At 48.7% G+C, this 15,062-nt stretch overlaps 1 protein-coding gene across 4 annotated transcripts; it reads right to left on the minus strand.

Annotated features, from left to right (window-relative positions):
- Positions 1-1,896: 1,896 nt before the first annotated feature.
- KLF15 (KLF transcription factor 15) lies at positions 1,897-14,841 on the minus strand. 4 transcript variants are annotated; one of them, XM_084292971.1, is made up of 3 exons: positions 14,688-14,841; positions 9,591-10,697; positions 1,897-3,923 (listed from the first exon to the last, which is right to left on the minus strand). In XM_084292971.1, exons 2-3 carry the CDS (start codon positions 10,631-10,633, stop codon positions 3,755-3,757), a joined length of 1,212 nt encoding a protein of 403 aa, XP_084149097.1. In that variant the 5' UTR covers positions 10,634-10,697; positions 14,688-14,841; the 3' UTR covers positions 1,897-3,754. The 4 variants fall into 4 exon arrangements, with proteins under 4 accessions (XP_084149097.1, XP_084149096.1, XP_084149098.1 ...); XM_084292970.1 differs by lacking the exon at positions 14,688-14,841 and adding an exon at positions 12,471-12,600; XM_084292972.1 differs by lacking the exon at positions 14,688-14,841 and adding an exon at positions 11,765-11,891.
- Positions 14,842-15,062: the final 221 nt, after the last annotated feature.

Here is a 15,062-nt window from a genome sequence, read left to right on the forward strand (position 1 = left end):
AGCGTCAAAGAACTTATATATATGCTTATCTTCAGGTGGCTTAAGGCAAAGCCACCTTTTTCTCATGAATTAGCAAGACCTACAGCCCAGCCTAGGCAGGCCAGTAATTCCATGTAAAACAAACACCCCAAACTATTTTTTTTAAAATTTCTACTTTTTTGTGTGTGACAAACCTCTGAAAATACCATTACTTCTCATGCAGAATTAACTCTCCTTTCACAGCAAATATGACACTGCTCTTCTGAGCAAAATGTTGAAACTTTAAGATAAGCTTATATTTCCCTACAGGTAAGTATCTAAAACTAGGGAAAAAATACAGAAAAACACACACACACACACACACCCCACACACAGAAACTGTACTTAGAAAAGGAAAACAAAAAGTAAGAGAGAATAAGTGTTTCGTGGACAATATTCCAGGCTAAAACATTGCTTAGATCTTAAGATTTCTGCACTGCTGTGCTCCAAGAGTGGGTATTTTGCATTACTCCACTTCAGCTGTAAGTACTGCCACTTGCAGAAGAAATAACAACTTCTGCCCCAAGTACCTTGCAGGGTGAATTACCCAACATTACAGCAATATCAGAACTCCAAAGGAGATGGGAAGGAGACTGAGACACTGGTTAAAATAAAGCAACTTGTTTAATGCATAATGTCTGTAGGGTGAGAACAGAAGGGAATCGGAGATCCTCTTGGTGCAGGTTTGCTAATTAAAGCTTCTATGCAATTAGAACTCTTAAAGCAGCTGTCCTTAGGACTCTGGTCTTCAGGCTACATCTCAGGAGGTAACAACACCACAGAGTGACCAGAGCTTGCTCTGACAAGTCCCTCAGTCCTCTTGCCAGGCTCATAGGAGTGCTCTAGGAAAAATAAAGGTCTGGAGATCCATGGCTCATCAGCTGGCCTGTTTTGGTGGCTGTACTTCAGGGAAATGCTTTAATCACCAAGTGCCCATTAGTCTCAGTGTGATTCTTGCTGGGAGAAGCTCTGGACCCGCTGCACCATTGCTCCCATAGAGACTCAGAAGCGGACACCGATAACGTTGCTGGTTTCTTCTTCCAGTGTAGGCCGAGCACCCGAAAGCATATTGCAAGAGATGTCCCAGCTTGCAAACCACAAGACTATCGTGTTCGTGCCTGTGTTGTTGCCCATGGGAAGCAATGGTTGTTGCAGGACAGGGAATCTTATCCTCAGGCCTGAGGCATGCTTCTTACTTCAGGTCCCACACATCTCTCCTTCAGATGTGGGATTCGCAGCAGAGCCAACTGAAGTGCCTTGGCACCAAGACCTCCACCATGCTGAGCCATTCTTTCACAATCTAATCCCGTGACCGGTCTTACTGCATGCTCCTTCCATCCAAGGATCGCATACACAGCAGTCAAGTCCCACAGTATCACCACGATGAATTGCCATCCCCGTTTGACAAGACAGGGAACTGAGGCACATGGCAGTAGAGCCCTTTGCCCTGGGTCACACAGCGAGTCACCATCCCAATCTCAGACTCTGAAGCCCTCCTTCTTCATGCTAGCCCCTAGAGCTTGAATTTCCTCAAAACCTGCTCGCTCTAATTTATTAACCACAATCTGACTGAGGTTAATAGTCAGCTGCAGACCTGTTCCACAGCCGTCAGAAACCACAGAAGGCATTCAGGGCCCAGCGGCTGCCAGGCGAGGCGTGAGAGCTCCGGTGAAACATCTCGCACCTCCCAAGAGTTTTGAGGTGAGGAAAAACTGAAGGCGGCTTGAGGTCTGTTCCATCACCTCTCTGTTACTCAGCACCTGAAAACTTACATCCAGGTGAATCAAAATTTCATGCACTAACTTGATTTCAACCACTTTCTTGATTACAGAGCTGGCTACAAAGGAAATTGATGAATAATAATTTCAAAAAGGGATATAAAATTTCCATTTTCATTTTATTGTCAAAGTAAATATATTTTTATGAAGAACAAAAGAAAATATACAGAATTGTAACTTATGTACACTGGCTTTATAGGTATTTTTGTTTCCAATTTACACAAATTTTGATACGTTATTAAAAGATATTTTATATAGATATGCATCTATGTACAGTTTTATTTACATACATTCATAGGATGTGATATAAACCAGTCAATAGATGATAGCTCATTTATATTAATTTCTAGAGGACAAAAGGAATGCATTCGCTTTAGCTAGACCTGCTGTTCTTACACAGCACGGGCTCCTGCTCTGCCTAGCACTAGGACGGCAGTTATCTATTTCCCATTTTGCCAACAAAAAGACAAACAGATGCTGTCTGCAAATGGAAAGGAAATGCAACATCCATTATAAAATCGTTCCTAATTACTGAATTCTATTTTCTTCTAAAGCTTCTTACAATTGCCAGAGTTCAAAAGGAAAAACAAAACAAGAAGAAGAAACACAAACAAAATTGCTTGCCTGCTACCATCTGATTATTTGCTTAAATTCCCTTCTTAGCCATCTACCATACGAATTTGTTTTTTTTGGCTACTGTTCTCACCCATTTGCCCAGCCCAGCTGCGTGGAGCTCTGACATGGCTGTTGGTAAGGGAAGGTTCAGCGCTGAAGCTCACCCTGGGTCAGAAGATCTCCTGGTGCTGTCCCACCAGGCCATGATGCTCCCCTTACTCCCAAGTCACTGGCACACCCTGACAAATGGTCAGGGATACAGAGGCTCAGCCCCAGCCAGTGTGGGCAGGGGATGCTCGGGATGCCCAGTGCTCACCAGGACCACTGGGCACCTTGGGGTTTCTCCTCCAGGATCACACAAGAGGACAGGAATGGAGATGGGAGCAGAGCACAGCCATTCTCACAAACAGCTTACTGTTGCTTTACACTCTACACAACAGATCTTCTGCTAAAGACAGTGGATGCTTCCAAACAGTCAAAGGAAAGCAGCGTTTCCTTTGATGTGTGGGCATCCTTTCACCCTCAGTGGCAGCACAGGACAGGAAAAGCATGCACATGGTACGCGATGAGCCACACCAAAAGGTCTCCACACCAAGCCATTTCACCCAGCCTGAGCTTTGGGTTTGTTTGGGATATATCTTTGCTTAAATATATACATATATATATGTATGAATATATATACATAAATATTTATATATAGCCCTAACCGAGGAAAAGGTAAATGTGAGCTGGAGAAATGAGAGAGGTGTGGGGGTGCATTGCAGCGCTTGCCATGCCTCGCCTCTCCCTCTCCCCGACTCCCACTGTTCCTCCTCCTATGGCCAGCCCCTACAAATCCTTGGCTCAGGCAACCCAAAAACAAAGGAGTTGTTTTCATTTCAAAAGGAATTTGCTGTTTCCAAACTGGACAAATAGAGCAGCTTAATAAAAACTCACAATGAATGGCCTGTACATGAGCAAAGCCCTCAGGAATGCCAGGGCTATAATTAACTAGCTGCAAGCAACTCTTACATTTTCATGTGCAGCAGAAAACAGCTAAAAATAAAACACTGTAATTTCCAAAAGAAGCAGCAGGAAAGAAGGGAAAGATAGGAGGAAAGGAAAATAACATCCTTAAAAAAAAAAAAAGACATAAAAGGAAGAACACCCCCCTCCCCTGACCCAAAAAGAACTTCATTCTCAAATCATCTTTAAAGGACATGGGACACTCAGACATGGTGGTATCAAGTAACAGCATTGACTGTTGTGTGAAGACAAATAAATTATCACTAGAAATATAGTGAGCAAAGTGCTGTCATCGGCTGCTGTAGGACGGCTGGGCGGGAAGGGGAAAGCGGGACTGATCAGTTCACGGAGCGGACGGAGCGGTTGCTTCGGGGGAATCGATGCACCTTGACGTGTTTGGACAAGTGGTCGCTTCGAGCAAACTTCTTCTCGCAGACGGGACACTGATAGGGTTTCACCCCTGAGTGGGAGCGCCTGTGCCGAGACAGCTCATCTGACCTGGAGAACCTGCAAGAGAAGAGAGGCCTTTTCAGACAAATGAATAAATTCTCTTACAGCCCCCAAACCTCCCCTCAGGCCACTCAGAGACTGCTTGTGGCAAAGCCCAATATGCAAACTGAAAGGGCCAAGACACACGACAGAGCCAGTCTGGTCCCAGCCAGAGGTCAGCAATAGTAATGAAAACACACAATTCACAACCTCATCCCATGTAAACTCAACTTGGCACAATGCATGGATGCATCATTTGTAGAAACCTTGCCCTAAGCCCAATCATAGTCCCCTTCAGAGCCAGTCCCACAGCCTCCCTCCTGCAAAGCCAAGCAGAGGTAACCACCAACATCCCACAGGTGAGGTCTGCTCCAAGCTCCCACCAGCGCTATGGCACATCCATCTGAGATGAGCTCCAGATAATAGTCAGATATAGTTACCCAGAAGCTATCCGGCTTATCAGATCCAGCTGAAAAATTAGCCTTTGCACATGCTCCTGCAGGCTAAATGAAGAGCAATTAGCATCTCAGTACCAGAGATGCTCAGGGCTGTAACAGCTGAAATCCAGGTGGGCCCCATGGCCATTAGCATAGATACTTCAAGAGCAAATTGAAATCAAGATGGGGACTTTAATTACCAAAATTGTCTCTCAGAGTCATTTTAATTTCAGATATTCCCCACTTCCCACCTCAACAGAAAAATCCCCAAATCCCACTGCTAGTTTCATAGGCTTTATTGGACTCCAATCAGCCAGTCCTTTGGTCTGGGCAGCAGGGCTGGCTCTGTTTCCAGCTTGGACATGACTGGGAGCCACAGGGTTAATTAGCACTGTCATGCTAAAACAGCCCTGTCCAGATGGGTACAAAAAATTTGCTGCCTGACAAAGGGCAATTAAGTGTTTTGTTGCCAGCACAGTAACAAAGAGCAGCACAGAAAGCGAGCTTGCAAGAAATGGTATCAGCTGTTTATTTACAATAAATAAATGAAGTCATGGGCAGTAGTGGAATAAATGGGGGAAAGAACATGTAGAAAAATGTGCCCTTCTGGAGCAAAATATCACATCACCAACCGGGTGAATACGCTATTTTTATGAAAGGGGAAAAACAGGACTGCTGGGCTCCTATGAATAAGTCCTTCATGCAAGAAAAATAAGTTTCCACATAAAGGTTTTAATTAGCAGTGATCTCCCGCCACTAGTTGCAGAACAGGGCACAGGCACTGGGAATGCTGGGAAGAGCTCCTTCAGTTCCCACAGCTCTTCAGTCTGCTGCTGCTACCCTGAGAGAGCCAGCACAGAGCAGATGCAAATACTTGCCCTGGGCAAGGTGTGGATGCATCTCCCCCAGGGGCATTTCTAGGGGAGATTCCTTCACCTGTTCTCTTACTTTTTTGCCTTGTCCTTGCTGTGGTACCTCCATGGTGAAAGAGTCAAATTTACAATCAAGAGCAAAAGGCAGGTGCTCTAGTGGAGCCACCAAGCCATTCCTTGCCTGGGATGCATCTTCACAAAGGCTACCACAGGAGCTTCTTTTCACCTCTGGGACCTGCAGACTTGCTTGCTCTAACACCCCTTCTCCTTCCAGCCTTGGCTTCCTGAAACCATGTCCTGGACCTGGGAGCAGCAGGGCCAGGAGATTCTCCTGTCTCTAGCAGCGAGCAGGTCCCACTGCCACATCCCTGGAGGGATGGTCTTGCAGAGCTACAAGCAGATGGGATTTGGCAACATTCTGGAGAGAGCAGGTTGTTGCCTGTGCAGGCTGTCTCAGAGGGACTCAGGACTAGGAATAGACCAGTTGCCAGTGATGGCAATGGCAACCACGTCAAGGAAAAGAGGGAGCAGCAAGAGGAAAGCTCCTTTGCAAAGAGCTGCCCTCTTATATATTGCCTTATCATCTAGGGAAGGAGTAAAACCAGATGTGGTTGGGTTGCTTTGTCCCATGTCCTTGGCTGTTAAGGTCACCATCTGCAACAGAAGTGCCGTAGCACATGGCTAATCCCGCACAAGAGCTCCACAAGTGCATTTCAATGGGAATCGCATGGTGAGTGTGGGAGAAAGAGGTGCACATTGGGAACAAGCAGCTCTGCTCCTACCCTGGGAGCTCGGATGAGTTCATCCGATAAAAATACACTCTGCCTCATAACGATGTCCTTAGCTGAAGAGGCAGGAATGTTGCAATACTGTTCCCCAGCAGTCACGGAAAGATCAACTTACGAGCCCACAGAAATAAACCTCAAGCTATCGGTGTGTTTACAAAAAAACAACGCAAAGGTTAGGACAAGGAAGCCGGGAAGACCTGGCGGCCTGGCTCCATGGTGAAATGATATTTGCAGCACATTCTGGCGCTGAAAACACCCCAAGAACCAGGCAATCCCACAGCAACTGGAAGAGTTGCTTCATCCCCCTGTCTGGTGGGACCCCACAGGACCTGTAAGCGCATCTCCCTTGGAGACAAACCTCAGAGCTCCCTGGTGTGCAGGACACATGTCCTGTGGCTCCTGGCTACACGAGGACACGTGGCTCACAAGGCAGGAAAGGTCAATCACTTCAGCTGGTCCTCCACAGCCTCCACCATGGCCACCAGCTACTGGGCTGAGCCAGGCTGTACCTCTGCCCTGCAGCGGAGAGGCTCTGGATGTGTATCCTGACCTGCCCCAAGCCTCTAAATCCCCCCCAGCCAAACCTCTGCCACCTGCAGAGCGAGCTGCAGGCAGTGCTCCCAGCCCCAGGATGCGCAGGGCCCTTAAACGCTCTGGCCTAACCCTGCAGGTGTTAGGAACAAGGGCAGCTTTGGGTGCTGGTGCCCAGCAGAGGGACAGCGAGAGCTTCTGCGGCTCCTGACGCAGCACAGCTGCTCAGGCCAGCCCGTGCCACAGCCCCGTGTGTTGGTGGGGATGTCTGAGGGGCAGAGAACCAGCGGCTGCCAAAGGCACGAGCTGGCCAGGCACGGATCAGTGCGCCAGCCAGTCCAGCGGGGTATCGAACTCAACGGGTCACTGGCCACTCCTCACCACCTCCTCCACACCCTGCAGGAAACATTTCTCTCCCTGCACCAGAGAAGGGCACCAGCAAGGAGGATTCAGCCTCCTCCAGGGCTCTGCCACTGTCTTGGGGGCTGGCGAAGCCCCCCCACAGCCCTGCCCTGGTGCAGTTACAGCACACAGCTTCCCTGTGGCAGCGCTGCCCAGTGAGCAGGGCGAGCTTTAATCCCCTCCACTCAGCCGCCTTGTGCTAGGCAACACTTTGTTTTGTTTTCGAAATGACCATCTTCAGCGAGCTCAGATCTCAAGTGTCTTTGGTGAAAAATAAACACACAAGCACAAGAATGTGGGGGAAAGAGGGAGGGAAGCAGAGCCCTGCAGCACTTCGGTGCTTAAATTCATTTGAGATGATACAAAACTGGGAGAGGACAGAGAGTCTGGATGCATTTGACATAAGTCATGCGAGACCACAGCTCTTGTTGCACTTCTGGAAAAGGTTAACACACCTTATTAATGAAAGGGGGCTGAGCAATTCAGTGCTCTGTTGGGTCTGCCCTTTGGTGTGGCAGTGGGATGCATGAAGCCCTAGGTAGCAGCAAAGAGGGCTCCCCGGGAGATGCCTCCCTCCCCTCTCACCTCCATGGATGCCCTGCTGACATCTGGGGGTGCTGGGGGCCAGGTACCTGCCTGTGCCACGTGAACACAAGACAAGCAGACAAAGTGAGTTTGCACAGCTCCCCCAGCAGCTGCTGGTGAACAGGAGAAACTCCTCATAGATAAAGGGATCAATTCATCCCTAGTGGGCTCCTCTTCTTTAAGGGGCTTGGCTGGCAGAGAGCAAAAGGTGCAGATGCTCCGTGCTGCTGGAGCAGCACATCTCCTGGCCCACCCGACAATGCACCCCGTGCTGCAGCAGGAGGCACCCAGCTGCAAAGTCAGCATCCCTCCCTCACTGCTTCACGTGTTTCCCTAAATGCTTCCCTCTGGTTCTGCAGCCTGGAAAGCAGCAGCCCTGCGGGAAGACAGAGCTAGAGGTCACCCAGAGGCAATGCTTCAGACTCCTGAGCCTGAGCCACACAAGTCACCGGAAGCATTGGCATAAATCTCGGCATGGACCAGACCCAAACTCTCACGTGCCACATGCATTTGCCACGGAAACGAGGGTTTTGCTCACATCCCAGCACGAGGAAAGCCAACACGACACCTACAGGCACGTTCACAGGCAGAAGGCACATCTGCTGCCTGCGCACACGTACTCTGACAGCCGAATAAACAGGAGCAGTGCCCCTGTGACAGGCCAGGAACCGCACCGCCTGCGCCTGGTGGGACAAACCGGGGAACAAGGGGGCTTTAATTTCAGTGCATTTCCAGCAGCAGCCCCTGAGCCCAGCTCATCAGCAGTGCCACAGGCACAAATGAAAAGAAAATCCCTGCCTGTTTATAGAAACACCACAAACTGAAACAAGGAAAAAAAATATCACCAAAGAAATCAATTGCAATGATCCCCCCAGGTCCCCCGAGAGGCTTCAAACTAGTCCAGTTTGGGAACAGAGGATTCAGCCCTATTCTAACCTTTTCCCTCAAACCAATCCAGCCATCTCTAATTGCTGCATGTCTCACATAGTTGCATTTTTACTCAACGCTCTCCTGTTACTTTTTACCTTGTCTGTTCCCCATGATCACCACCCATTTCCTCATTAGCCATTGCTCACTGAAGCTCTGCAGGATATTCTTTGAAAGAAATGTGGTTTAATTTACTACAAGGGAGTTAAGACTATGTTTTGCTCCCATCATAATTTGCGGTGCTCTTTATTAACACTAGCCAGCAGGCAGACTATTAGCACAGCTAATTGGAAAGAGGGATGAAGGCCTCCATCAAAGTTTCTGTCAAAAAAATTTCAACTTTTTCTCTTAAAAAGTTTTAATGCTTTCTACTGGTATAAAAAAATAATAAAAATCACCTCTACTTTTGTAGAGATCACCTGTACAAGACGTTTTGCTCAATCAAACCTGCAATCTTCCATTCAAGCAACACTCAATTCCATCTCAGCCTTCTGGGTATGTTGTTACATCTGACAGCTTTTTGCAACTTTGAGCAGCACCCACGCGTTTTTCTCAATCAATGCAGAGAATAAAACCCAGAGCAGGCTGGAGTACCAGTGCCAGCATTTCCAGAAGGAACAGGATGGAGTGCATTTTCTACGAAACTGCACAAAATGCTCTTCTTAATTGCATTTACATAACACGGCCCTTCGCTGATCATGCTTAACCCCCCGCAGCCGGAACCCCACACAGCTATACACACCATGACTCTGTCCTAAACCACCCAGCTCATTTACAGCCCTCAGCTGGTACCAGCTGAGCATCTGCTGCAGCTGGTGTGTTGCAACCAGATCCATGTGACTGCAAGGCATTGCCTGCAGTAACAGGCTTAATCTAACCATCTTGGAATGAAATATAAGTTATAATGGGCTTTAAAGACACTCATACAGCTGGTGGCAGCAGGTGATGCTCTGCCACTTAATTTATCTAAGCCCTTGGATTACCTAATAGTAAGAAAAAAGTTCAAATTCTCAAACAAACCGAGCCACTTTTGGGAACAGAAACTGTTCAGAAATGAGTGCAAACACTGAGAGTGCTCAGAAAGTTCAGTGAAACGAGCAAAAGGGCGAGGGGAACAGGACCCTGCTGCACCCCAATACTAACCTCCATCCACAACCTGGCCACGTGCACGCAAAAGGCTTTTCTCCTGTATGCCTCCTCAGGTGGGCTTTCAAATGGCTGCTTTTCGTGTACATCTTGGTACAACCAGGGAAAGAACATTTGTGCATTTTAATGAGTTCTGCTGCAGGGTTCTTTTGAAATTTCTGACCCATGATGATTCCCGTCTGACCCTGGATCATGCCTCCTGGCCCAATTGGCTTGGCGGCGATGGGGACGGGAGCAATGCGGACAAATTTAGAGGACAAGTTCAAATTGGATGACTGAACTATCTGGGGCACAAGGGCAAATGTCTGTCCTTGGATGTTGACTAGGAGCTGTGCAATTTTAATGTTGTCTTGTGCTGGTCCTTGGGAATTAGGGCTGGTGTTGGACTCCTGTTTGACCTGTACAGGTTGAATTTGGAGCATAACCGGTATTCCGTTCTCCAGGGGCATTCCTCCATTTGAAGCCTGGCCACCTTCCGTGGAGCTGCTCAACTGTTCGTTTTTACTCTCTTTTAAACTAGCGCTGGGTAACATATGGTCTTTTTGCTGTAGCGAGGCAACAGAAACTTGGCTGCAAGCTCTCAAGTCCTTGGTCTCACTTTTAGGTCTGTCTTTGAGCTCCAGCTCCATGTTCTCTTCCAGAAATTCCTCAATTTCCTCAAGTGTGGGCTGAAATGGTCCAGAGTCTTCCATATCCACAGCAAATTCAGGCAACCTAAAGTACTCCTCTTTGACTATGGGCTGAAGTCTCCTTTTGTCCCACCATGACATGGCGGTGTTCCCCAGAGATGCCTGGGACAACAAGTAGTCTAAGATGCTGTCCTGACTCTCCGCACTGGACGTGCTCCCATAGCTGGAGCTGAGAACCTGGGAGTCCGGGCTGGAACAAGAACAAAAGCTGGACGAGTCACTGTCATCTTCTGACAGGGGAGAAGGCAGCATTTGGTAGGACCTCACCCCTGCCGTCATGTCCCCAAAGTATCCCAGAGAAGACCTCATAGATGAAAAGGACTCATCGGTAGGCAGCAAGTGATCCACCATTCCTGGGCGATGTCTTAGGGTATCCCAACAGCATATACCACGCGGCAAAGGTTCAGGTGGGAGCCTGGGTGCAGGGAAACAAAACAGCAGCAGTCAGAACTCAGTTTAATCATTTACCTCCACGAACTAAACCTCGCAAAGCCCTCTAGCTCGCAGGAAAGTCCCAAGCATCCAGCCTTGGTGCGCACATGCTGCTGCACGCTGCAATACGTCTGTACCACCCCCAAAGGACTGTCAGGGCCTAAGCGCCTCGCAGGATTGCACCACATATTTGCAAAAGAATTCTTTCAGAAACCATTTCACAACCGTGTGTACTCTAGATTTACAGCTCCCTTCCAGAATATTACTGGCCAGAGGAAATATACTGCGGGCTTTCACCTAACAGTGAAACTGAGAGCCAAAGAAGGGAATGGAGAGCGGAAAAAAAAAAAAGAAAAAAGTATTGAAATTTTTAGCACCCATAAAAAAAAATAATCAAGTTTACTGCTGGTGTCCATAAAATGCAAATCCTTTCCTTATCTTGTAGCTTTCCACCAACCTTATTTTTAACTTCCTCCGTTCCACAAATATAGGCTAATCAGCGGAATGCAAGGATCAATCTGTCAGGAGCCAGGAATATTTACTGTGCTTCAGCATTTACTAGGCGGATTTTCCCCTCCAGATGTAATGAATCAGTGTGCCAACGTCATCGTCACCTGCGCTGCCCTTAATCAGGCTGGCACGGCGCTGAGCTAATTGCCACGGCCTGGCAAGGCAGCTGGTGGCTGCTTTCACCCCATCACTCTGCGCTCCCGTCTCTCTCTGGCGGCGGCGAACGAGCTGACCCCAGCCTCGTGCCAGTTGCTGAGTGGGGAGGGCAGCCCTGTGCCCGGTCTCCCCCATGTGGAGGTGGCAAAGGGGCAGTGTCCCGCAGGGACACCCCGCCGTGAGCCCTAACCCTGCTGCCACCCGTGCAGACACCGCGGCCAAACCTGACCTCACTAGCGCAGCCAGGCACATCCCCTGCTTTCCCAGTTAAGCCCAGCAAAATTCCCAGTACAATTACTGGGGAGGCAGGAGGGACAAGCTGTGGGTTTGTTTTCTTCTTTTTTCACCCCCACCCCGGTGGAAAAGAAAAAAAAAATTGCTTACGGGCTGGAGACTGTGCCCCTTAGAGAGCGACTGCAGAGACCTCCGGACGGAGCAAACACTGGCTCTCAGTCATCCGCTCAAGGTGACTGATTGAAAACAGAGCTGTATATGTGCATAATAAAACAACTCTTTCTGTGGAAGGTATGCGGAGCGCAGAGATAGAAGTCATTTGATCAGCCTATGAGGTTTTGTGTGTGTGTGAATTAGGAGGCATGTGACCAGCGCGAAGGAAATGCCAGTCAAGCTTGTTACACGCTGTCATTTTCCACAGGCTCTGCCGCTGCGCTTTGGACGTTTTGCCATGAATAGTCAATAGCTCCCAGTTTTGTGCAGGGAAGGGGAAGCTTGTTATTGCTACTGCCGAGCATCCTTGCTGCCTGAGCTCCAGAATTTGCCCGTCTTTGCCTTCTCTGGAGAAAAATCAAAAGCCATCTATGTGCTTAGCACCTAACGTGGCGCGAGATGCTTCACACAACACCCTTAAAGAGCTCCATCCCACTAGCAGCACCTATTAATATTTCACAGGAAACAAGGAAAAAAATACCACACATTTCTATATTTCTTAAAGACACAGCTTCCTCCCTTATATGCACATGAGGACACAGAGACAGGTTGATAGAAAGAGACTTAAAAGTAAGACAGCATTTTCCTGGTTTGCACAGCCCGTCAGCCAGCTACGCCTCTGACCTGATAACAAAATACTCACATGTGCTGAACACGAGGAAGTTCAAACAGAGGTTAGTGGCTCTGCTTTGCGACCTCAGACTATAATAATCTCTTATAGTAAAAGTGAAGAGCCAGGAGAGCCGTGTTTAAGACACACGACGTCTCTTTTTGTAAAAAAAAAAAAAAAAAAAAAAAAAAAAAAACTCTGCTGGAGGAACTTTCCCTTGAGGCAAAAGTCATAGAACTGAGCGATGTGAAACAGAAAACCCAGTCTGTTTCTGAGAAGTTTTTGTTGCTCCCAGTAAGAATTCACCCCGGCAGCTCACTTCGTGCCTGCACCAGAAAGGGGTGACTGCCTTGTGACACAGGAGGCAGAGAGGAGCTCTTGCCCTCAGCTGCTTTCCAATCCTCCCTCGTACGTCTGCATTGCTCCAGCTCAACTGCTGAAGAACAGTGCTGTGAGTGAAATCTGGACCACGACGTGTTTTTTCTAAGAAAAGCTGGCGTGCTCTGCATGCACGGGGAATGAGCGTGCACTCAGAGCAGCTGGCAAGGTTTTCCAAAAAAAAAAAAAGGCAAAAAAAAGAAAAAACAAAAAGCTCAAGTTTTCTTTAAATGCCTGCAAGAACTGGGAAGCCACATATCAAAATATCCATGGATTTCACAGGGAATAAAACTAAATCTTATTTTGAATGGAGACTGAAAAGAGAGTGGGGAAAAAAAACAACCGAGCCCTAGCAGCTGCTGTGAGCAACATACCTCAGCAGAACCCAGGCAGCACGCTCATTTCCCTATCGCTTTTGACAAGGAGCAATGTCACTTGGTGTAACCAGAGTCGTCTCGAGAAGACAGGGGACTGTCAGAGGCAAACAGATCCAGGCACATCGCGGGCCAGAGCTGCTTTCTGCGCGCTCGCAAAACTTGCACAGCAGCCAAGAAGATTTTGGGGAATGCCTGGAATGCGGGATCGGGCCCAGGCTCTATTTTATCCTAAAGGCCAGACTAACAACTAAAAGGCTTTCATCCCTACTTTGTCTAAAGCCAAAACCAGAAGCTTAGAAAACAAAAATAAAATAAATAAATAAAAAAAAGCCAGGGCTACGCGAGCTATGAAAACTAATGATGCTGTTTACATAAAGCACTTTCATCTCTGGGAGGGATGAAAACATGTCAGAAATGTAAGCACCTATACAGGGAGCTGAGTGCCCGAGCCACTGGAAAACAGCCGCTCCTGGAGTGAAATAGAGCAGCTGTTCAACAGTGCACGGCAACGCGACGGGCTCCAACTTTTAAGAGTTCCCTAGGTTGTTATGATGTCCCTTCTGCCAGAAACATGTTGTTCTGCTTAAAATCTGTCCGTCTAATCACCAGCTTAAAGGGAAACAGAGAGAGAAGGCATACTCTGTCTCAGAATAACCTTAAAATGTTAAGTCCCGGGAACTTGCTGCAACACGGGGACCCATTTCCCAGCACAGATAACACAGCAGTACCTGGGTTCAGATATGCCGACAGTCATTTCCCATGTATGTTGCTACAGCTCTTTCTAGTGTAGGACTAACCTGTTTACTGTTTTCCCTTGTTCCCTGGAAGATTTAATATCTGTTCAGGCTAACTCGTGCTCCACAGACAGAGCCATAAACTGGGCAGTGAATCAGGGCCAGCGTTTCTAAGAAATCAAATGGAAATGCATGGGGAGGTAATAAAACAATAATTTAAAAAAAAAAAAAAAAAAAAAAAAAGGATCCAAGAGCCAGGGAATCCGTTTACGCTCAGTCCTGCTGCAAGGTGGCTGCACTGCTTATCGGACACTAGGGGTAGGGGGCTACACTTAGGGGCCTCCCTGGCTTTTTTCAACGCCACTGCTTCTGGAATGCCGTAAAAACCTTCCTCAGAGCCCTGTTTTCTCCCCGTTTTCTGCAAAGTGCCCACCTTTAGACCCAAACTTCGGCCTCCACGAGCGGCACGCACCCCGGGTCGGCACCAAACTCCCCAAACACCGCGCGGTGACAGCGGTCGGGGGGGGACACAACCCTCACCCCGGCACTGCCAGATCTCCAACGCTGCTAAGTTGTTATTATTTTCCCCTATTTTATTGATCCTTTTTCTATTTTTTTAGCAGGCTTTGGTAGCTCTCCCCCCCATCCCACCCGGCCGGGAGCAGCGCACCCCCCCACCGCCCCTTGTGCACTGCCCAGCTCCAGCCCTGCTGCAGCCCCCCCGCTGCCATATCCCACCCTCCCCCGGTGCAAACCCTCACCTGAACTCCTCCGCAAGCCGAGCCGGGGCAAAAACAACCCAGAAAAATGCAAAAGCAACGACGAAAAGGCAAAGGAGCGCGGTGCAAAAATATAGTAGAAAATGCAAAAAATAAAAATAAAAAATAAAATGAAAAATTAAAAAAACAAGGCCGAGACACCCCCCCCCCCCCGGGAGCGTAGTAGCCCCCAGCCCAGCCCACCCCCCGGTAACAGATCCGAGCCCCGAGCGGTGGGCGCAGCTCCCCCGGGAGGCGGCTGCGCGGGTGCGGAGCGCGGCGCGGGCCGCGTAGTGCTTTATCCCCGCGGGCCGGGCGGCCGGCGGCGGCGGGGGGGCCGGGGAGAGGCTCGCCCCGCTCCGCCGCCCCCATTGGCCC

The sequence above is a fragment of the Netta rufina genome, assembly GCF_964035555.1.
Source record: "Netta rufina genome assembly, chromosome: 10".
In the NCBI taxonomy this organism is placed as follows: Eukaryota; Metazoa; Chordata; class Aves; order Anseriformes; family Anatidae; genus Netta; species Netta rufina.

Coding starts and splice junctions, on each gene's coding strand:
- KLF15 (XM_084292970.1), bottom strand. Junction 3,924..9,590: donor TGGCCAGGTTGTGGATGGAG/GTTAGTATTGGG, acceptor CTTCTCTTGCAG/GTTCTCCAGGTCAGATGAGC.